This window comes from Macaca thibetana, chromosome 5 (assembly GCF_024542745.1).
Source record: "Macaca thibetana thibetana isolate TM-01 chromosome 5, ASM2454274v1, whole genome shotgun sequence".
Taxonomy (NCBI): domain Eukaryota; kingdom Metazoa; phylum Chordata; class Mammalia; order Primates; family Cercopithecidae; genus Macaca; species Macaca thibetana.
In genome coordinates, this window is record NC_065582.1 from 41,777,508 (window position 1) to 41,802,806 (window position 25,299).

At 39.6% G+C, this 25,299-nt stretch overlaps 1 protein-coding gene across 4 annotated transcripts in view; it reads right to left on the reverse strand.

Annotated features, from left to right (window-relative positions):
* The window catches only part of ARHGAP10 (Rho GTPase activating protein 10), a 333,877-nt gene that overhangs the window by 26,528 nt on the left and 282,050 nt on the right, over nucleotides 1–25,299 (reverse strand). For all 4 annotated transcript variants that reach the window (XM_050790898.1, XM_050790899.1, XM_050790897.1 and 1 more), the window contains one exon: nucleotides 66–225. In XM_050790898.1, the coding sequence (XP_050646855.1) occupies nucleotides 66–225 (160 nt within the window). The remainder of the gene's footprint in view (nucleotides 1–65; nucleotides 226–25,299) is intronic.

The window sequence follows — 25,299 nt, forward strand, 5'->3', positions numbered from 1 at the left end:
AACTTCAAAAGGAACTAAGTCATGCCTTCCTCCCTTCAGCACCCAACAGAAGCATGGTGACTTACATAGTGGATGCCCAGTCTCCAAAGCTCCCTCCGTCTGCCAGAAGGTGGTTTTTGTCTGGTCCAGGAGGCCCAGGGAGAGCTGCAGTCACGGGAGACGGGGAGGAAAGTGAGTCCAGACTGCTAGTAGGGGTGTCCTCCTTGGAAGGGTTAGGATTGTCACCTAGGAGGAAAAAAAGGCATCGAATTTCAAACAAATACCAGAGAAGAAAAAACTCCACTAATAATTATGGTGTTACTTGATTTGTTAATCAAATGATAAAATTACATTTACAGATCAGCCTGACAGTATCTGGGTGTCCTGTCTTTACATTTTTTTTTTTAATCAAAGATGCTTAAAATAAACCACAGATAATACACAGTGAGGAATGTTTTCCCTACAAAAAAACACAATGCTCAAAATCAGATAATGGAAGATAAAAGGCACAATGGTGGCCACAATGACTTCCTCACTATAAGCAGTCCAGGTATAAACCAATGAAATCAAGAACAGCTCCAAGCAGCACACCAGCCCTGTGGGGTCCAACCTGTTCCTTTCTGGTCACCTATTGGTTAAGTCATTCTCAGTTGCCACTTACTGCATAATAAATTAGACAACTCTAAAAGAGCCTTGTCTTCTGAGCTGGTATCTTGGATTATAATTTCTTTTTTTTTTTTTTTTTTTTTTGAGACGGAGTCTCGCTCTGTCGCCCAGGCTGGAGTGCAGTGGCCAGATCTCAGCTCACTGAAAGCCGCCTCCTGGGTTCACGCCATTCTCCTACCTCAGCCTCCCGAGTAGCTGGGACTACAGGCGCCCGCCACCTCGCCCAGCTAGTTTTTTGTATTTTTTAGTAGAGACGGGGTTTCACCGTGTTAGCCAGGATGGTCTCGATCTCCTGACCTCATGATCCGCCCGTCTCGGCCTCCCAAAGTGCTGGGATTACAGGCTTGAGCCACCGCGCCCGGCCCTTGGATTATAATTTCTAATACCCCAACATTAAAATCCCACACATAGACAAACTTCCATTTCCCTTTGGACATCAGGGAGGGTACTACAAAAGAGTTAGGCTTTTGTGGTGATGGCACAGGATGAATTTAAACCGAAGCTAATTTTTTTTAAATGAGTTGCACAATGTATGCATTCACAGGGGACCATTTTATTAAATATGTTTAGTATAATATAATTTGTGTACATTATGGGCTTGGGTAGAAAATGCTGAAGATGGAAGAGAGAGCTCACAAGAGCAGTTATTTCCCTCTACTGGTCTTGCTTTCATGGTCCTCCCAGCTACTATAAAATGCACCTGATCTGCACCCATCAAGGCTCGGCCCTTAGGCCTAATCCTCAGTCCCCATTAAATATTAACTGCTCCAGGCAATCCTGCAGAGGCAGCAATGTTCTATAAAGATAGCACTGACTTGGCCTTGAGTTTATAGGTGATGGTCCTAAACTGCTATGGAAGCAAATGTGACACATATAGAGGTTCATAACCCCAGCCCCCAACAGCTTATTAAAGCTTCATGTTTCCTCAGTCCCAGGCCCTAGAAACAGCAAGCAAGAACTCCAGCAACAGCAAGGACCTTGCTCTCAAAAAACATCTTAGATGGTTTTTTTTTTTTTTTTTTTTTTTTTTTTGAGATAGAGTTTCACTCTTGTTGCCCAGGCTGGAGTGCAATGATGCGATCTCGGCTCACCGCAACCTCCGCCTCCCAGGTTCAAGCAATTTTCCTGCCTCAGCCTCCCGAGTAGCTGGGATTACAGGCATGCACCATCACACCCGGTTAATTTTGTATTTTTAGTAGAGATGGGGTTTCTCCACGTTGAGTCTGGTCTCAAACTCCTGACCTCAGGTGATCCGCCCACCTCGGCCTCCCAAAGTACTGGGATTATAGGCGTGAGCCACCATGCCCAGTCAGATGGATTTCAATTCTCCTAAAAATGAAGCACAGGAGAAATTCCAGGCTCTGATTAAGCTAGCTCCCCAGACTGTAATCTTGAAAACTGATTGTACAAAGTAATTCTTATTGACTCCTGACCCAGCTTACAATGAAGGGTTAAGAGAGAAAATCTTACAAACGGAGCTCTAGAACAACGGAATCCAGACAAGCAGGACTTGGAGATGGTGGTGATGGCTGGAAGAAGAAATTGTTTATGATGGGTACTGCGGGGGACACCTGGCGGACCCTGTGCAGAAGATTCTGATGAAGAAGAGTTTTCTGCATGAGTGCTGCGCGCTAACCAGCTGCACCACTGGAACTCCAAAGAGTTTTCTGAGCTCTTTCTTTCGTAAGTGTGTTCCCAGGGAGGGTGGGGGAGATGGCTGAGCAAGAGATGAACCGTATCTCCACAGGGCAGTTCTTCTCCCTGTCCTGAGTCTATTTATAAAGTCTAGAAGACTCTACAATTGCTCTTTCAGTGAAGCCACTTTTTCCACAGTGCTTCACCACAAAAACGTTTAGCTAATTGGAGAAATTCAGCTCCAACAGAAGGGCCAATTTTCAGGCAAATGGACCAAAACCCACTGGTAGACCACTGCTATGATTTCCTTTTAATTTATTTTCTTTCTGGGATCCAGTCCACTTTGGAACAAAGACCACGTCATCCCCTCTGCCCAGCGAGCTCAACTCCATCCAGTTCTTTTCTATGAAAGAGCCCAAGTGCCGCGAGGGGGCTGGCCTCCAGCCTTCCCCGGCCCCTCCCTGTGTCTTTCATTCATCATGAGCAATGACTCCCCCCAAAATTAAGAGAATCTCAAATGGAACACCAGCACAGAGTCCAGAGTAAACCTGAACATTGACCTGGCAGACGGCTGCCCTCAGGGCTCAGCTAGACGCACCAAACTGTCATCAGTTCTGAAGCAGAACAGGATCACCTTCACAGCAAGTCAGATGCCAGCAGCTCCCTGGCTGCAGGAGGCTGGACCCAGGCCCTCAGTCATCCCTGGGCTGTGTGCCCTGACGGCCGGGCAAGGCATGACATGGCAGAAGCAGCAAAGGAGAGTCTGGGACCGGTTTATTCCCTGACTCACTCCTACCAAGAGAAACCTGTCAATGAGAAGCAACTTTGGGGAACTGGAGACCAGGGGTTTAATGTTACTTCTGAAAGATGCCTGAAATGTTTTTACAACCAGATACAGCAGATCATTTACACTGCCTCTAATCCTTTTCCCAAGCAGACTGACACAGCACAAATTGTCATTCAACATATTAAATCACATTCTATTAAGAGAGTTTTCTCTTCCTTCCTGCCAAACAGTGGCAATCTGAACCCTCAAGTGAAAATAATATTGGTAGAAGGGAATGTTGACACAGGCTGATCAAAGGAGAAGACACCTCACCCTACTTTCCAAGCGTACAGAGTTCCTTCCTCCTTCACTGTTCAGGAATGAGTTTACCTACTTGAGAGAATCACTGAATTTCAGGGAGAATAAATTATCAGGTACATAAACATTAAATACTCACAACCATTTCTGAAACTGTAGTTCACCAAAAATCAAATTAGCATTTTTTAACTAGTATGAAAATAATAAAACTTAAAAAACATTCTATGTTCAACTTTTAGAATGAATACATATATATATGAAAAAACGCATATACATTTTTCCTTATACATTTTTCATATATATTTATATATCTATATTTATACATCTAAAATATGTGAGAGAGACTGTGTGTGTGTGTGTGTGTGTGTGTGTGTGTGTGTGTGCGTGTGTATTTTTTAAAAGAGACAGGGTCTCCCTATGTTGCCCAGCCTGATCTCGGACTTCTAGGTTCAAGTGATTCTCATGTCTTTACTTCTCAAAGTATTGGGATTACAAATGTGAGTCACCACCCATGGCGGGGAATAAAGATTTTAAATCCCACGAAACTAACTTAAAATTGAGAATTAAAGTCAGATACACTCATTATTTTTCCCTATCATTTCTTCTGAGTGAAGAATCTCTCACACAATCTCTCCCCTCAGGTGTTACCCTTTAACAGGCATCTACAAACAGACAAATCACCTCTGGATAAAAAGGGTGTTCCAGCGAGTGAACAAAAATGGTACCAAAGGATTTATGAACAGACTCTAAGACACTCACTGGAAAATGAACTACCGCCGATTAGAGAGAAAATGACTTCCTCGCAGCATCCTCAGATTAATTCCCACAAGGTACTTGCCAAACCCCTCCTCTCCTGATTCTTTTCTCCTTTCTCACAGCTGTCTGCAGCCATCAATTCTGCATTTCGCCATCATATACTGGTTTTATAACTTGGTTTAAGGTGTCCATTTCCCTTGTACATTTTGTCAGGGTGGAGACCATGTCTTGGTCTTGGGAAGCCTTAGAGAACACAAAGCATTGCCAGGCAATCCAGGAGTCATCAGGAAGTATGGCAGACTCACTGCCACAAGAAAAGCATGAGCATGGAGAGCCACTGCCTCTAGAAATTGAGAAGGGAAAAAAATCTGAAGACCCCAACATATTATCACAAAACCTGCACACAGTTTTGGATTCTCATCCTCTCCCGTTTTGAGCCCAGCACCTCTAATCTACTTTATTCACCCAACTAGCATTGACTGAGCTTCTCCTTATGTACAAAGGCACACCACAGATGCTGAATTACACAGATAGAGAAGCAGTCCCTAACCCAAAGATGCCCAGAGTATAATGCAGAAGACAGGCAAAGACAAACAAGGTGGTGTTTGCTGTAATATGGTTACGTCAAGAAGCTTTGAGACCCAGAAAAAGGAGTTTTCAAAGTTACCAGTGTCAGGAGCGAAAGACATGTGGGAGTGCAGCAACAGGAATAGGAAGAAATTATTGCCAGTTTCAAGGAAAAAGCCTCTGGTAAAGAAAATATCAAAACTGAAAGAACAGAAACAGGAGAGCATGTGGCCATTTTCAGAGCCACAGTAGTTGGATTTTGTTGGAGAACAGAGTCAAAGGCAGAAAGCAGGTGCATGAAGTAGGGTTAAGAACTTCGTATCTAATGTAAAGGCATACGAATTTACTCTGCAGACACTGGGAAGGTACTGCAGGGATTAAGCAGAGAAGTGATATGATCGGAGAATAGCTCCAAAATATATTCCGTTATGACAGTCATTAGAACTCAGTGAACAAAGGTGAAGGGTGAGAGAGAAACTTAAGATGAGCCTCGGGTTCATGGCTTGGGAACTGAGTATATGGTAGAATCATTAACTGAAATAGGGAATAAAAAAATAAGGAGCACATTGGATGAGGGAGATAATAAGACCAGTTGCAGGCATGTTGGGTTTGGGGTGTCAATAAAAAACCTAGGTGAGAGTAGCTAAGGGAGAGTTGGTTATACAACCCTAGAGCTCAGAAGAGAAGCCTGGGATAGTTTTACTGATCTGAAAGTCATGCACAGAGAGTTGAAGTCACAGCACTGGATGGATAGAACAAGGAAGAAGATGTGGAAAAGTAAAAGAACCTTGAGGAATCTTCCAGCCAAGAGAGCTGGCTGTTCTTTAAAGCAATATTGTTGTTGTTGTGTTGTTGTTTTAAATACAATGCAGTGTTCTTTTGCAAATATTTAGGATTCCTGCACAAACATCAATAATCATAAAAACGGAACACAATTGGCCAAGAGGACATGTCTTTGGTGATAGCTACTATATTCCCCTTAGTCTGATTTTTTTATGAGCCTGAGCACGTGGACAAGTGCTTTATTTTCACGATAGACTAAAATAATCTTCAAAGATTGGCAGAAAATTAGACCAAGAGGAGGAAACAAGAACTTGATAATTCTACCATTTCTAATAATTTAGAGGAGGTTTATATCTTATTTTAATCTATTGATAAGCTTTTACTTTAGGTAGTTTAACTTTTTTTGTTCTGATGATGACAAACTGTTCTCTTCATTCATTTTCTGGTCATTTCACTTGAATAGAACTGCTTTTGGATTGCTGGAAGGAATAAAGCTTCGGGCTTCCCTCCCATTTCATTCATTTCTTCTTTGTCTCCTCTCAAATATACTTCCTAACAGTTAAGTCAGAGATAGTTCCCCCCTGAAATCTCTTCCCTGCTGTTCTTCCACTTAGCTGAAGATTTTTTGGGCATGGTATAAAATCACAGACGGTTTCTGTTATTCCTCACAGATGGACCATCCCCACAGCAGCTAAGCTATCCCATGCTCCTCATTCTTAAACATCTGGCTTATGTATCAGCAGGAGTAAGGAAGAAAAAGATAAGACAGAAAAGAGGAAAGAAAAATGCATAAAAAGAAAAGATCTAATATATTAGTTGAATTTAATTTAAGCAAACCTCACAGTCACGCATTTGGCTAGCTGGGGGACAGCTGAAACCTACTTTGGTACACAAATATTCTTCCTGTCAGGTCACAATAATCTTAGATACTTCTAATCATCAAGGAGTTAACAGGATCAAAAGAAAGTTTTGCTGAGAACAAAGTAACTGCACTTATAACACAGAAACACTTTTATTATAAAGTTCATTCAGAAAATGTTCAGCCAAGATGGAATATTAAGGAGAAACCTACCTCTCCCTCACACAAACACCAAATAACCACCCCCCCAATTTTTTTAATAAATAAAAATATATAACTGCCCTGATAAACTTGTTACACATTTCTGTGGAACAGAAACAGAAAAGAAACATCCAGAGGGACCATTAATTAGCCAAAGGTTTATGGTTCCAAGACCAGCTGAAACCAACAGAACCACCTAGACATTTAAATCCTGCAGGGTTCTGGCTGGGCGCTGTGGCTCACGTCGGTAATCCCAGTACGTTGGGAGGCTGAGGCAGGTGGATCACCTGAGGTCAGGAGTTCGAGACCAGCCTAGCCAACATGGCAAAACCCAGTCTCTACTAAAAATACAAAAAACAGCCAGGTGTGGTGGTGCATGCCTATAATCCCAGCTACTCAGGTGGTTGAGACAGGAGAATCGCTTGAATCCAGGAGGTGGAGGTTGCAGTGAGCTGAGATCATGTGACTGCACTCCAGCCTGGGCAACAGAGCAGACTCTGTCTTAAAAAAAAAAAAAAAAAAAAAAAAAAAAAAAAAAAAAAAGAACCTGTAGGGTTCCTAGTATCTATAATAACATACCAAGCATGGGGCAGAGGGGCTACAGCCAGGCTCTTCATGTGAAAATAGGGACTGGGAGAAGCCCTGCACCCTAGATGGAGGCCAAGAACCTACAAATAAGTTCCCCACTTGCCTGGGGGATGATTCGGCCTATCCTAAGGACAAGAACATTGTGCTGGCAATAATAGCACCTGGCTCTGAACCAGCACCTAGGTGACCCCAGTGGAGGCAATAATAGCCAGACAGCGAAAAGAAAGGGGAGAAGACGGATCCAACACGTCCTAACCATGCATAGACACAAAAAAATCCTCCTTCACCATGGACTTGTAAACTAGAACTGCTAAAAACAAAAAGAAAACTAAGACAGCAAACTCAATGAATAAGAAAACTCAGAGATTTAGAGATTTGTAATATAGAGAATAGAAGTGAAATTGCCAAAATCTAGATCACAGAAACAAATTGAGAGGAGGAAATATTTAAATAATAACCAAAGTTTTAAAATTAAAGAAACATCAAAGACCTCAATAGTAAAAGACTGAGAGTGCCAAACAGAGGAGTAACGAAAATCCTGCACATAAGACATATTATTTTAACATTTAAGAATATCAAATACAAAGAAAAAAGCACCCATATGGAAAAAGCAGATCATATAAAAAGAAGAAGAATCAGACTGACATCAGACTTCTCAACAGCAATGTTAAGTGCAGAAGGAAATTGAAGTAGTATCTTAGGCTGGGTGCGGTGGCTCACACCTGTAATCCCAGCACTTTGGGAGGTAGAGGTGGGCAGATCACTGGAGATCCAGAATTCGAGATTAGCCTGGCCAACATGGTGAAACCCCATCTCTACTAAAAATACAAAGAAAAAAACAATTAGCCAGGCATGGTGGTGGGTGCCTGTAATCCTAGCTACTCAGTAGGCTGAGGCATGAGAATTGCTTGAACCCAGCAGGTGGAGGTTGCAGTGAGCTGAGAACACACCACTGCACTCTGGTCGAGGCTACACAGTGAGATTCTATCTCAAAAAAAAAAAAAAAAGGAAAAGAAAAGAAAAAAGAAGAGAAGAGAAAAGAAAAGAAAAGAAATTGAAGTAATATTCTTAAAGTATTAAAGAAAAAAAAATATGAGCAGAGAATTGTATATTCAAACTGCCTTCAACTGTGAGGGCATAACGAAACTATTATCAGATATAAAAATCCCCAAAGGATGGCCACACAAAGAACTATACTGACAACACTCTTAGAGAAATTCCTTGAGTATTTAAATAAAAGAAGCAGTATAAGATGTTCAGCTAACTTGATAATGTCCATTGTTGTCTTTAAAAAAATCTAAGACAAAAGAAAAGGAAAAGAACATAACCAAAATAATCCAGAACTGAAACTCTGGAAAATATCAACACAGTGGGGGTGGGGACATCAGAGGGAGTTGATAGCCCATTAAATTATTTGTCTTATTGGAAGTGGGGAGAGAAATACAGTAACAGAGAAATAACACTAAGTTTCAAAACAAAGGCACCACTTTAGAAACAAACAAACAAAAAAACTATCATTTTAAAAAGCAGAAGAACATTTGCTTTTTTGAAGAGAAAGCAGAAAACGGCAATTGTATCAAAATTCATTAAGTGAAAAAATGACAGAAATCCTAATATGACAGTAATTGCAATATATATAAATGGCCTAAACTCACCAATTAAAACACAGTGACACTCCAAATGTATTTTTTAAACCCAACAGTATGTTGACTACAAGAAACATGCTTCAGACAAAAAGGCCAAAAAAGGTTAAACTAAAAGATCAAAAGATGAATATATTAAGCCAATATGAACCAAAAGGAAATGATCTTAATAAACCACACAAGAATCATTTTATAATAATAAAGGAAAGAAATAGTTAAATGAGAAGATAAGCACCTGATAATACAGCCTCAAGTAAAAAAATGACACAAGTACAAAGAAAAAGAGAAAAATCAACAATTGTAGTTGCAGTTTTTAAAACTCCTCTCAGATACTGCTATCAAGTTGACCAAAAAGAAAGATATATCTGTAATCAATAATGCAAAGCTCATGTTTTATACACATGCATACAACTCACAATAATTAGAAGATGCACATTATTTTCAAGAACACATGGAATATTTTTGTAGGAAGGCTATAAAGTCTTATCAAATTCCAATGGATAAACAGTATATAAATTCTCTTCTCAGACCAATATTGCAAAATAATCCATATATTGGTAAACCAAACATGATTAAGAAGAAAATCATAATGAAAATATTTAGAACTCAATGATAATAAAAAAACATTTCATATAAAAATTTGTGAAACATGCCGAAAAATGTCAAAATGGAGATTTATGGCTTTAAAATATTTGTTAGGAAACAAGAAAGGTTCAAAACATTTTATGCCATAAAAAGACAATTTTCCTAAATACTGGTAGTCAAAGAACAGTCATGACTGTTTAAATATTGAAATTACAATCAATGTGAAGTTGACTATGTAACTAAAATTTACTGAAATATATTTGATTTTTTAATTTCAGTACATTTACTCAACAGGAATTAATCGTATACTGTAATACACACAACTTCATAATAGTGAAAAACTATTATTAAACTATTATTTTTATATTTAATGTAAGACTTTGAGAGAAAAAAATCTCCAGATCACAGTGAAAATTGATGAGAAAATGTGATCTGACATATAAAAGCTCACTCTAAACACAGAGAAATAAATCTGAAGGCTAAACACCATCTATTGTACTTAGAGTGGCTTCAACCAAAATGAAATGAACACTTTCTCTAGCAGGGCGTGAGCACAACTGTTCCAATTGACGTCCACCTCATGCCCTTATCCCCTTGTGCCTGAATTCATCTTCCTGTCACCCTGCATTTTCTATCTTTTAAATAGGGCCACCCAATAAAAACCAATAATCTCTTGCTTTGAGTATTTCAATGGCTTCTCTGCCCAAATGATGTGTCTGCTCTAATGATGTTGTACCCAAGGAAGACTAAAGTAACCACAATGTGGCTTAATGTCTGTATTGGAAGAGGGTTCAGGAGCTGGGGGAGGAGAAAGCATACCCTCAAGAATCAACACCTCTGGGTAAAAGTCACAGTGGTAGACTAACAGCTCTGAGAAGAAAATCTACAGGAAGAGCCTGAAATGGAGGGGATTATAAAATGCTGCAGTAGGATGAGAGTTTTGTTTGGCTAATTTGTATAAGCCTGTTTAAAACATAATCTTTGAACTAAGCATGAGATAGTCATGTCCTAATTTCTACCATATGGCAAATACTATGACAATAAAATCTCCTAACCATTGCAGTCTTTCCTCCTAATGTTACCCAGGACATTCAGGGCACTGAAAAGGAGAGCAGTGTCTAGTATCAGAAACAGAACTGCCAAACTCATTTCGTATATATTCTAGCATAATTTCTACTCTGCTAAAATAAAGTCTGGGTTGCTATATCATGTCAAAAAGTAGTACCTAATGCTACACTGAATAGTGAAAACGGAAATAAACTAAAACTTATATTTTCCTACCCCAGTTCAAATGCTTTTGGAATTGACGGAGATTGAAGGATATAGCTGACATCCATTCCATTCCTTTTTTTTTTTTTTTTTTTTTTTTTTTTTTTTTTTTGAGACAGAGTCTCGCCCTGTCACCAGGCTGGAGTGCAGTGGCGCAATCTTGGCTCACTGCAACCTCTGCCTCCTGGGTTCAAGCGATTCTCATGCCTCAGCATCGCAAGTAGCTGGGATTACAGGCACATACCACCACACCCAGCTAATTTTTGTATTTTTAGTAGAGACGGAGTTTCACCATGTTGGCCAGGATGGTCTCAATCTCCTGACCTCATGATCCGCCTGCCTCGGCCTCCCAAAGTGCTGGGATTACAGGTGTGAGCCGCCACCATGCCCGGTCAACATCCATTTTTTAATGATCTAGTACCTGGAAAGAGTAGAGTGCACCATACTGTTTCCTCAAATGTGGTAAATACAGGTCAAAGTATACTACTTACTCCCTACAAAAGGAAACATCTCAGACTGTCATATTGGATCAGAACAATGACCCATCTCGTATGGCACTCTGTTTTAACAAGGACATCCAAAGATGCTCTAGTTGTCCACAGCCTCTTCCTTTCTACCCAAGTCTGAGAAGTGCACCATAACACCCACTTGCTTTGAAACAGGCAGCAGTTTGTCATGGACCGTGAAACATTCAAGACCTCCAATTCTGAGTAAAGGAGCATGACTTCCAGAAAAACTTATGATTTATTACTGCCCCAAAGGCAGGATTACAGTTTCGTCCAAAATTTTGATTTTCCATTTTGTCACTAGCACTCTAATAATTATTAGCTTTCAGAAACTGGGTGACTAGGTCTCATTACGTATTGTTAGACTGAGGGAAACTGAAAAAGATCATGACGAAAGAACACAGAAAAATCACCTATCTCACCCAGCTGGATTATCTAAGACTGTTTTTTTCCAAGTAGCTCCTTCCTGAGTTTTTGAAGAAAACTGAACAGCCTTGTTTCTTCACAGCTTACCCAGATGCTTGGCTGGACCAAAATGTCATCGTGTTCCAGGACCTCATCTAGCTAGAAGTTGTAATCTATACATAGAATGACCAGGGCACGCAGAGCAGTCTGAGGAGCATGGCTGAGAAAGGTCAAAGTCAGGTCCAAACCCCAATCAACACCTAACCAGCCAAAGAAAACCTGGCACTCCCTCTCCAACCTTCCCTATGATAGTCAACTTGTATTAGTCCATTCTCACGCTGCTAATAAAGACATACCCGAGACGGGGTAATTTATAAAAGAAAGAGGTTTAATTGACTCATAGCTCAGTATGGCTGGGGAAGCCTCAGGAATCTTACGATCACAGCAGAAGGGGAGGCAAACATGTCCTTCTACACATGATGGCAGGAAGGAGAAGTGCCAAGCAAAAGGCAAAAGCCCCCTTATAAAACCATCAGATCTTGAGAGAAGCCACTCACTATCACAAGAACAGCAGGGAGGTAACTGCTCCCACGATTCAATTACCTCCCACGGGGTCCTTCCCACGACATGTGGGGATTATAGGAACTACAATCTAAGATGAGATCTGGGTAGGGACACACCAAATCGTATCACAACTTCAACTGAAATGGCTAAGGAATTGAGCAAGATAACTTTCTTCGAGAAGCACTATCAACAGAGGCACCAAACAGATAAGATCTACAGAAAGAAACAGTCCAAAGCAAGATAAAAATTAAAGTTAGATATTTTTCAGCCCAGATATTTATTCTCATCCTCCACAAAACCTAGGCAGGGAATTATATCATATTATCTCATATATTAGTTTTCCTTAACTGGAAAAGTAAACACACACACACACCACACACACACACACACACACACACAGGCAGTTCCTTTATTAAACAAATTAGAATAGTAAAGATAGGTTATGGAATACTAAGTTTGACATTAAAATGAAACCTTTTAAAAACTGTGAATGTAGGGATATCTTTCTTTAAAAAGAGAATCAACTCTACCCTACCATCCAAAGGAAATAATTCTTTACTGTCCATACAGTAGTAGGTATTGCGTGATTACTCTAGAAAAAAAGTCCAGATTCTTTCATCAGAAAATCTTCCTTAAGTCTTACATTAGGGGAAAAAAGGGAGAAAGACTAAGACATTAACCCTGCCAACTGCCCATTAAGGAAAGCAGCTACCTGTGTTTCTCACCACGGGCAGGTGCACTGAGATGCAGGTTATAACTGCCGCAAGGTAGAGAGCTTCCTAAAGTCCCCCTTAGCCCAATTCTCAGTTACACTGCAAGCTCAAGTAATGCCATCCAGGGTAAGGGGCAGAACAACCTCGCTCCTCCCATTTTCCCTCTGAAACAAGGCAAGCCAAAATGGGAACTATAATGAAGTCAAATAATGTACAGATGAATGACAGTCAGTTGCTAGATAATAATTCACTTGGCTAATATAATGTATCTGAAATTCTCTCTAGAAAAAGAAAAATGTGACTTCTCAAGAAAATAGCTTTCTACTTTCAATCCCAAAAGCACAGAAACAAAACGACATACAGATCTGCATTCCCCCCAAAAATGAAAAGGCAACTCCTGAACTATAAATTAAAATGTCACATTAAGGCATGAAAAGATGTAATGAAATTGCCATAAACTTAAGAAGTAGATTTTATTTTCTGTTGCCCAAAGATTTAAAGAAATTAAGCATAATGCTTGCCCCAGAAAGCTACTATGACAGCTAAAATATGCCAAAAGTGCATGCCAGGAAAAGCTGATGAGAGAATTGGCTGTTAAAACCAATCACATGACAAAAAATAAAGACGGCATTATAAAGTTATAGCAACAGCTAATAGGCATCAGGTTACAACTCCAGGAAACACCTCTACCTCTTGCAAAGGTCAATGGAAATCTGCAGCAATTCAATTATAAAGCAAGTAAGACCAGTTCAGTTGCAATGTCAATAGAAGTCAAAGCAAATTGCTTTACTCTATAAAGCAAAGAACATTTTTATGTCATAATCACAGTCCTGGGGCATTGTTTAAAGACTAAAATTTTTGCCTATATAAACAAAAAATGTAACAGCCATGTGTTATTATTCTTGGGAACCCAAAACTACTCAGATACTTAAACTATCTTCCATAAACTTTGAGGAAGCTGCCACTTTGACAGCTCAGGAAATTTAGAGCACTGTGCTCAGAGCACAACTTCAGTCCGGCTGAGACACTGAGGGCTGCCAGATTCCTTGCTTTTCACCTCTCCTCCCCTGTTCTTCTCACCTAAGAAGGAAAGTTCATTATTATTAATTGCCAGATGGAGGCCGGGGTAGTGGCTCACACCTGTAATCCCAGCACTTTGGGAGGCCAAGGTGGGTGGACCACCTGAGATCAGGAGCTCGAGACCAGCCTGACCAACAGGGTGAAACCCCATCTCTACTAAAAATACAAAAAAACAAATTAGACGGGCGTGGTGGCAGGGGTCTGTAATCCCAGCTACTCGGGAAGCTGAGGCAGAAGAATCGCTTGAACCTGGGACGCAGAGATTGCAGTGAGCCAAGATCGTGCCATTGCACCCCAGCCTGGGCAATAAGAGCGAAACGGTCTCAAAAAAATAAATAAGTAATTGCCAGAGGGAGATGATAGTTACCAATAAACTTAGGTATAATGTTGGACAAAAATAACCAGAAATGAAAGACTAAATTACATTTTATTTGAAAGTATACCAAACATGAAAGCATATCTGAAGCTCTTCTGCTTCAGATATCAGGCTCTCAAGAAAATATAAGCTAAAATTATTCAATATTCACTACATATTGGCTGGTTTACATCCATTAACTCAGTTGTTCCAGGCAAAAACCATGTCAAAGTTTTATTGTCCAAACTTGTAAGGCTTAGAGGGGGATTTGCTGAGATCATAAACAACATCAAGAGGAGGGCAGAAATTTAAACCCAGGTTTAAATCCAAAGTTAACCACAAGTGAGTCAACCATTCAATAAAACTCTTTGCTGCCTAAGTATTTCCGGTAATAGGGATTCCCCAAAACGCCAGGACAACGCGACCATGAGAAAGAAGCCTGGGCAAAAGGTGAAAGACACGTGAAGTCTAACAGGAAAACACTAAGCAGTGAGAGACAGTCATTCTCAGTTAGTGCCAATGAAGTCTCTCCAGGCCAGCTCATGCTAAAGGGACTCCATTCCCTTTCTTTCTAGACCCTGCTTCTCAATCCTTCCATGTCAAAATTTTAAATGTATACCCAACACACCAGTATGAAACACAGCTTGCTTCAGAGTTAAGTTGAAACATTTGTAAACGAAACACATATAAATGTATGCGGTATGTATGTATTTATATGTATGTGTTACAAGTAATACACTATAGACAAGGTATGAAATACAAATATGTATAAAGAAAATCACCAACTCTTACCACCTAAGGATAACCATTGTTATAACTGATTATTTTTCCAGATGTACTTGTATGCTTACAGTATATTTAAATATATAGTTTTTCCTTTAAAAGTGAGAATATTTTTGAAAACTCCATTTTAAAACTTGCTTTTTTCATTCAAAAGCATACTGTACACTATTTCTATGAATACATCTTTATCATCCCAGGATGGAAAGAGGCCTATGTGTGATGAGTAAGACATCTGCATCATCTGACTGTGTTTGGCTGGGCTGTAGAATACAAAGTCCTCTTATAAGTACATCCATACAGTAGAATGCATAGAATACTATACAGCAGTGAAGAAAGGAGAAAGCTCTCTTTGTACTGACATAAAAAGCAACACAAGATATACTATAAAATTTTAAAAAATAAAAAAGGTACGAAACCGACTCTTCAGTGCAGAAGAGAGTAAATAAGAATTCATATTCCTATTTGCTTATTGCGGTGGTTAATATTGAGTGTTAACTTGATTGGACTGAAGGATGCAAAGTATTGTTCCTGGGTGTGTCAGTGAGGGTGTTGCCAAAGGAGATTAACACCTAATCAGCTGCCAGAGCGGCTGGAATAAAGCAGGCAGAAGAAGGTGGAAAGACAAGACTTGCTGAGTGTTCCAGCCTTCATTCTCCCATGCTGGATGTTTCCTGAGCTCGAACATGAGAGTCCAAGTTCTTCAGCTTTTGGACTCCTGGACTTACGCCAGTGGGCTTTCGGGTCTTTGGTCACAGACTGAAGGCTGCACTGTCAGCTTCCCTACTTTTGAGGTTCTGGGACTCGGACAGGCTTCCCTGCTCTTCAGCTTGCTTGCAGATGGCCTATTGTGGGACTTCACCTTGTGATCATGTGAGTCAATACTCCTTAATAAACTCCCCTTCAATATATACATCTATCTTACTCATTCTGTCTCTGTACAGAACCCTAATACAATTGTATATAAGCATAAAGAATTCTAGAAGGATAGGAAACTATAGGTTGAACCATATAAAAATGATGATATTCAATCATGTTTGGCATATACCAACAGCAGTTTCACAAGGCACAAACTTGCTAATAACTGATCATCAATCCAATGTACATCTCAACTCTAGAAGGATTTCAGAAACTACAAGTTAAACTACACGAAATTCTCAATGATTACATTTGGCCTATAATATGGGGGGGGGGAGGCATTTGAAATTGCTGATATTAGATAATTTTTGACCTAAAAGATGGCAATTTTATGTGCTTCAACCCATGAACATCAATGGTAAAAGATCTGGCTTGCAGATGCAGGCACTGAGTCAATGGGATGGAACAGATCTTTCCATTTTGTATCTTTTTATACTTTTTGAATTTTCAAACGTGGGAATATATTATTAATTTAATTATTTTTAATAAAGAAAGAAGGGGAGAGAAGTGGGAGGAGAAAACAGAAAAGTAACAGCAAAATCTCATATATTCAGGCAGCATCAAATTCCAAAATGTGTTCACTTTCTAAATTTCTAATAGCCTGTTAAAGTATCAGGTACCTGAGATATCCTCACTACAACCAATCTATGACCAGATGTTTGTTCATTTAGATAAGTGGTGGCAGAAATTACAATAACGTGCTTTTGCAGTACTTAATATCACTGAAATAAAATGCGTCACTTCCCTCCCCCGTCTCTCATAAAAAACAGGCCTGGACTTCTCTCCTGGAGGGCCCATGCTTGTTACAGTGTTTTAGGTCCCATATTTAAAACTATAGCCTTCTCTGGCTCTTACTTCTTTATCTCCTGGATCAAGACCACAGCTCTGACTCCCTTAAACACTAACCATTTTTTTTTTTAATGGAAAAACTAAGAATCATTCTTAAAATTAAAAAATAAACAGCATTGTTAGAAATGCACAGAGTAGGCCGGGTGCGGTGGCTCACGTCTGTAATCCCGGCACTTTGGAAGGCCGAGGCGGGCGGATCAAGAGGTCAAGAGATCGAGACCATCCTGGCTAACATGGTGAAACCCCGTCTCTACTAAAAACTAAAAAAAAAAAATAGCTGGGCTTGGTGGCGGGTGCCTGTAGTCCCAGCTACTTGGGAGGCTGAGACAGGAGAATGGTGTGAACCCGGGAGGCGGAGCTTGCAGTGAGCAGAGATTGCGCCACGGCACTCCAGCCTGGGCGACAGAGTGAGACTCCATCGAAAAGAACGGGAGAGGGAGAGGGAGGGGGAGGAGCTGGGGGGAGGGGGAAAGGTAGAGGGAGAGGGAGGAAAGGAAAGGAAAAGGAAAAGGAAAAGGAAAAGGAAAAGGAAAAGACACGCACAGAGTATCCCTGAAAGACTCACAAGACAAATGGCAATGTCTGTTGGCTCCAGGGAAGAGAAGTTCACAGTTGCCTTTATGTTCAGCACTCTAGAACACTTAAGAACCCCAGATCCTGGAATCAGACTGCCTGGGTTCCATCCTAGCTTTGTCACAGATGTGGGTGAGTTATTGGCCTTCTCTATGCCTCAGTTTCCTGAACTATAAAATAGAGATAATAATACTACCCATAGGATTGTTCTGGATATTATCTAAGTTTAGTAACTATTGCCAATAACAGTACTTGGTATATAACATGCTAATATGTAACTGTTCAAAGTTATTACTCTCTGAATTTTGTATCATGCTCCTGCATGCACTACTAAAGATTTTAAGAAAAACAGTATACCTTTTCAATAGCCAAGATAATAAACAGAAACTTAATCACTATTTCTCTTTAAAGATAAAACTAAAACCCATTACCATAATCACATTTCATGCTCAAAAACTTGTGCTGCTGATTTTAAAAACTATTAGTAGACCCAAAATGCCAGTCTCAAAATTCATTTTTTTTTGTTGTTGCAGATGGGGTCTTGATCTGTCACCTAGGCCGGAGTGCAGTGGTGTCATCACGGCTCACTGCGGCCTCAACCTCCCAGGCCCGAGTGATCCTCCCATAGTGCTGGGATTATAGGAGTGAGCCACTGAGCCTGGCCCCAAATTTCATTTTCATAGGCTTAAAGGGTCCCCCCCCCCAATCTAAAGGTGACCCTGTAGCCCTTCTTAATACAGCTTAGGAGGGCACAGAGAACGGTAGAATGAGCATGCAGAGAGAACCAGGTTGCAAAGACACAACCCAGACCTAACAAAAGCCAACTGCAGACAACTCATGATAAATACAAGGAGTGTTCTCTGGCATTGCCTCAGTCTTGCATCATTTCTTTTTCCTCAACAGTTGGTAAGAAATCAGTAAGTAAAAATTAACTGGCCACAGGTTGGCTTTGTTCCATTAATTGTACACAACACTCTTAGATCATGGTCATTTTAATCATGGGCCATAGAGTTTTCAGAGCCATAGAAGTTACTTGAAATTGGTCACACAGAGAAACACCTTCTCCCTCAAGATTTCCGCTCATCTTCCTGGCTATCAAAGAAAACGTTTTAAATCAGTCACTCTTGACAGCCTTAAAATTCCATTTCATTCAGGATAAACAATACTTTGGTTGGTTTGAAAAGATGTTTCTTAGACAGCCCAGCTACCTCCTACGCCACAAGAGTTTCAAAGGGGGCTATAAAGAGAGTGACAGCTGCTTGAATTCAGAACTAGAAATTAAAATAAAAGCTATTAGAAGTGAAGAAAAAACCCACTCCACAGGGAGACAAGCTTTAAAGAATTTTTCTCTCTTCTATAAATCTGAGTTACCTGCCATGAACTTATTTTCACCACAGAAGCAGCTATGTATTTTTTTAAAGGCATTAAATAAGCTTTTTTTTTTCCTCCTCCAGAGAAAGGGGGAAATGTTCATCCCACACAGAAGCACAGTTAAGATTACACAGGAAGCAATAGAAGTTGCCTTTCACTTTGTCACTAGCATTGTGGTGGGGGGGGGTGCTGAGCCTCACAGGAGGTTTCTGGGGAGACACCAACGCAGGGGAGGCATCCCACATAATTTCCAGGCACGCCACAACTCAATTACAGCCCTGAATCTTCTGGCTGCCTTTTCCAACCCATTGATCTCATCATTGTAAAAGTGAGTTAAGAAATAATCTGTCTACATATACTGTCACACATTCAAGCCTGGTCTTAAACTTCACAACACAGTAATTCCATGTCAAGGAATCCTAACACTGCTGTGAGGCGATGGCAAGGGGCTTCCAGGCTTGGGAAGTTATTACCCAGAGCCCACCCATGAAATGCCGTGCCAAAAAAAAATTGGTAAGAATGGAGAAAAGACAGACTGCCAATCTTAAGACAAAGATCTGCTTGTTCAGTTACCTGGATTGATTATAATTCTGCATCGAGCTGATGCATATTTACAAGGAAACATCAATAGCTACAGAATGTTGACAAAAATCCATGCCAGCAATGGTTTTCCAGTGGTACTTCTCACACCTCCACATAGTTTGTGTCCTGCTAACATCGTGGGAAAGACAGAGTAGTTACAATTCACTTGTGAAAACATATTCTCATAAAGGGGCATTCTACAGACGCTCTCTTGGGAACTGACGTTACAGGGTGCGCCGCTGCCGTGAATGTGAACTACGCATCCTTGGCTTCTAATGAAGGGTCTGCCTAGAGTGAGTGGCCTCCCACCCCTCAAAATACGAGCCTACGGATGAATGTGGATATATGCACCTGTGAGGAAAAACTGGAGAAAAATGAGCTCTACTTTGCTCATGGTTATAAGACTGTTCTTTTTCTAAGTAGATGGAACATTTTAGTAACTATTTACTATTTCTCTCTTTCCACTGACTTTCCATATACACTATTTACACATATACTTTTTATACCAAGACATTCTACACCATATTTTACTAAACCTATTTTCCAAAGCAGTTACATATGAGAATACATATTGAACACACTAACAAAATGGCATGTTTCCTTCCTTTTGATGGAAAGATGGTCTATTTTTAAGCTGCAAGGAAAAAACTGAAGACAAAAACAAAAACATAAACACAATGACAGATTTACCTATGAGCTTAATCTGTGGCGAATAATGTCCACTTTATCTGCCTTGATCTCCGCATCTAGTCAGTTCAGAAGTCCCTGATTTGCTTTAACATCTCTCCCAGATATCCATTTTATTTTTGCTTCCTAGTGCTAATTCAAGCCCACTTCAACCTCAGCCTAAATTACTTCATCAGCCTTTTACCATGGCTGCCTTTCAGATTCCTACTGGCAGATTAAGACAGATTAAGTTTCTTAAATATTATTTTCCAAATGTTACAACTCTTCTCCCTTGCTGAAAAATATGCAGTGGTTCCTCTTATCATTTTAAACCTAAAGCAACTTTCCCTGGCTTTAAGAGTACTACCCTGCAGCAGCAGCTATAGTTCGAGTGCTTACTATGTGCCAGACATTAGGCTAAACACATTAACAACTGAACCTTCTCAACCATCCTCAGTGGTAGATACTATTATCACCCTGATTTTGTAGCTAATAAAATAGATTTAGAGAGGGTAAGCAATTTGTCCATGAGTACAGAGTCAGGATACATATTCCCCAGCCCAGGCTCCAATGCACCCCTCTGTCCCCTAGGCTGTCTCTCCTGGGTCTAAGTCTTCCACATTAGGTCCACCTATCATTCACAACCGCCAACGCTGTCCCCTTCTAATCAGGGAGTCTCACACCTGGCTCTGGCTCTCTGCTCCTGCCATGCCTCAGTCACACTACTCCCCTTACCTGAAACCCTTTCCCACACAACTGCCAAAACAGCTCATTTTAAGGAAACCAGAGAGCCTCCCCTACAGACTTCCCTTCCTCAGAGCTAGCACTGGGTACTCATTGCCACATTGTTTCTTATTTCACTGCAGTGACAAATGGAATGGGAATAGAAAATCAGCTCCTTGAGAAGAAAAACTGTATGTGGCAGGATGTGGAGCATACAAAAGCTCTTCAATAGATACGTGGCATAATTCTGATTTTCATATTTAGTATAATAAAAACCACTAATAAACGGTAGAGGCAAAAACAACTTCCAAATGGCTAACAGCATTCCATCCTTTAGAATTAAAAATCTACATTTAAAAAGACCACAAAATGGCCTGCTTTCTAATTTTCTATTCTCTGGCTCATGCCTCAAAATCGAACCAGACTCTTTGAACCTACCCTAAGACGGCTAATTTATATCATCAGCATTGCTCTCGTTGACATGTGACATTTAAATTTTAGCTAATTATTCAAAGTTCTAATTTGATATTACTCAGGCTGAAAGGACATCTATATATGACTTATTTGTCCTACTCTGATTTTTAGAGACTCATCTAGATCAAGATATGTTCCTACTTAGGACACAAGGAAATGATCACGTGTCATTGTTTATCCATCTCTGCCCCGCTCAACAGTATTTTCACTTTTTGCTGAGAAGGCTCTGTATCCTCATCATGGTATCTACCACGCTGTAGGACTACAATAACACATGCTCAACAAAATGTGCTGCAGTTAGCACATTCGTGATCCAAATGTGAAAGTGCCAACCCGACGATACCCAAGTAAGACCAACACTCAAATGTTATTAAATCTTGCCAATTGGCTTGCAAGATGATTTTGTTTTCAACTCACTATAAGTCATATTTTTTTAAGTTGCCTAAATAAGTAAGCTGCTATATCATGTTACAAAAGAAGACAGGCGAAGAATACTTAATTACACAAGAAGATACATATAAAACCTAGTTCTGTAAATGTCTAGTTCTGTTTAAAATTAGAGCTAGCATGAAGAAAGAGATTCAGATGGTAATCCTCTTCTCCCTGACTCCCCAAACCTTCGCTTAAAATTTCTTCTGCCTTGAATGAAAAATAACAAAGATCACTTTGATCTCATATAGCCTCCTGAACTTTCCTTGTATTTGGGGGAATTACAATAAACACAACAGCCCCTCTTTATGTCAGAGATTGTAAGGACATGCACTTGGAGTGGGGGCAGGAGAAAACAAACACATAACATATATTTAACATTTTTAGAGTCATTTCACTAGTTCTAAAGAAATTAAAACATGGGATATAACTTGAAAATGAAATGAAAGCAAACCTTTGATTTCTAATCTTTTTAGCACTTAGCAGCCTACCTCATATTTTGCTTTTTCATAACTGACTTAGCCAAATCTACTCAGCTTTGATGTTCATGAGATTAAATGTTATATGAAAACTGAGCAATATGGCTTCAACAAAATAATAAAAGATGAGAATCTCACAAAGATTTAACAGCTGCTCTAATTTAAGAAAACTACTCAGATATTATATCCATTTTAGTTCATATTAATCATCAATAAAGAACCTTAAGCAAGTAACTAGAATTTTAAAGTCTTTTGCAAATAAGTTTAATATCATTTAATCACATATTACAAAGAAAAATAATGAGCATACACAGTACGGCTAAATGCGCCAATGCCAATGGAAGTCTTTACTAAAGTAAAAGACACTCGGTTTATTTAGTTAAACTGGTCATCTCTCAATTGGGAGTGGGGGTGAGGCTGAATGAACATAACAGAAAACATGTCTCCCAGCAGAGGATCTCCCCTCCGGCTTCATGCTGGGTTTTCCACATCCAGGCCCATCCTACCGTGACACATGCTAACAGGCTTGCTGACTCTTCACTGATGCTTTTTTGATCTGCCTGATGTTGAACTGAAACCAATTTCGAGTGTGTTCCAAGACTGGCTGTTTGGGACATCACACAGTTTCATACTCTTCTCAGTGTAGAAGAAGAAATAACACACCACAAACCACTTCACTCAAATACCAAATCTCTGACCAAATCATAGGGCTGAAGAACATCTCCAGTCATCCAATCCAGTTCCTCGAATCTTGGCAGATAGTCTACCTAACTTATAAGTAAAAACTATTCGTCCTGGATTTAATTAAGTCAAATTTAACTTATACTACAATGAGTCAAGGGGCGGGGGCAGGGAAGAGAGAAGCATATTTGTATACACATTTTCTATCTGTCCCATATAAACTAGAACATTTGGAAAAATAATCAACCAAAGTTGTCTATAATAACGCATATTTTAACCCAAACTAGATTAACATAGGAAGTCACTTCACTATTAACAATAAGAAAAAAATACAAAAAAATTAAACTTTTTGAAACCTTCAAGTCGTTTTGACAATTACATGATTCAAGCTACTTTAAAAAAGATTAAGTCCTAATGACAAGAATACATCTTCTTTTGGAAGTAAAGTTTTCAATATGCTAAGTGACATTCAATAACATGAATAGTTGTTTTTAGTATTCTTTCCCTATATGCTTCCTTTCCAATAAATGTATTCACTTTCCCTTTTTTAGAACATGTAAAATATAAAAGCCTATGACAAAATATAGACCCTATTCTGTTCTCTCTGAAATAACTATTTTTTCACACAACTAAATCTTAACTACAAAAAACTGAGGGCAAGGGAGAATAAGTTTTAAGTTGCTTTATCTTATCATATAACCTCTAAGACAAGATAAAATCACACTATGCCCAAACTTGAGTTTTCCTGATTCTGACAACTTAAAAAAAAAATCCCAATGTTGCAACCAAGGATGAATATAAAGCTATAAAATACTTCATGAAATACAAAATGTAGAACAAAACATCATATAATGAACATAAAAATCAGACTAAAGAAGTTGAGTATCTGACAATCTTTTCCCTTAAAAACCAAGCAATTTTAACGAATTATTTTATCACCTACAAGTTAGGAAGGCTATGACTGCACACTAGCTTGAGTGTTCCCATAAGAGATGTGCTAAATACCACTACAGAAGCTTCTTACCATTAATAATCACTTAGCAATCCAATGATCAAAAGGTTAATCCACTAAATAAATTTGATTGGATATTATGACCCCATTGCTAAGAACATCAAAATAGTAGATGTGATCCTAAGACCAAAATGTCCTTCCTTAGTCATCTACCTCATGAAATAGAGTCAATTCCATTTTGCTCAAGGGCCAAGGATCCATTTGAGGTATTCTGTGTCTTCCTGATTTCTTTTTCCTTTCCTACTTTCCAACATTTGCTTATTTCACTATTTATTAACACTTCCATCGAGGACAAGTAAGATGTAAGAGAAGGTGCAATTCAAACCAGTCACTTTTACTCCTATTAACAACCCTGCTGAGAAAGAATGAACGTGAGAAAGAGACAGAAGAAAAAAGTTAGCTAGGATCAGAAGTTGAAATGAGTGTCTAAAAGGAAGTATTGAAATTATAGCTTAATTGTAATGATTCATGTCCTTCCTCTGGAAATTATCCGATTGTAAAACTAATATTTGTATCATATGTACCTTTGTCTTAAGCAATATAAAAGAATCCCACATTTTAGCCCCCCTGTGTCATTACAGGAGGCATTCTGAGTCTTCCTCGAGATACCTCTAAGTCAGGCAAGCTGAAGACAGTTGTCACTGCTTGCATGGATTTCTGGATATTAACCACCTGGCCATGTGTGCAGGCAGCTGCCTATGATGAAGGCATTGTATTTGTCCCCATCCTCATCCCCTTCGTCACTCTGCTAATCTCACACTTCCCAACTAAGGTAACCTGGGTAGCTCGAGGATAATAAATGAAAGATTCTTTTCTTAAAAAAAGAGGACAAGAAGAAGAATGAAGACTACTTTCAAATTCAGCAAATGTTCTCAATAAGAGGAAGGCCTCATAAGACGAGTCACAGCTTCAGGCTGCGTACTGAAAATGCAGGTTTGGATAGCAGAATCATCTTATTCTCCACACCAATAACCACATGATTACAAATCAGCAATGGGAGGCCTGTGCACAGCTCCCAGTCTTGTTTTGTATGGATCAGTGTTGAAAACTCAGATTCTAGGCTCTGTAAAAACTGGGCAATCTGGCAACACTGAAACAACAGAGCCATATGGCAATGATTACCTAGAACAGGGTGGCTCAGATAGGACGTGAGAACTTCCACTGGCCAGAGTTCCACTGCAGCCCAGTTCCCACAGGCCTGGCCCAGGTAGGCAGGTCAACTTGCCATCCCTGCCGTAAGATGAAGCATTCTGCCTGATGAGCAAGTCAGAAAAATGGGACAAGTAAGGCACACAAGCCGTAAACCCTGGTGTGATGGTGAACTGTGCCTTTAATCTAGATGCATTTAACATGAGACTCCATCCGCTCCTCTCATAAAAGATCTGCTTTAATTTTAGTTCCCCTTCCATTTGTCTCAGGGTTATGTAACCTCACAGGAGGTCACACAAGTCTCCCGAAAAAGAAATTTAAGCTGCCTTTTAAAAATAAAAAAAGAACCATGCATAACAAAGACAAACATAAAAC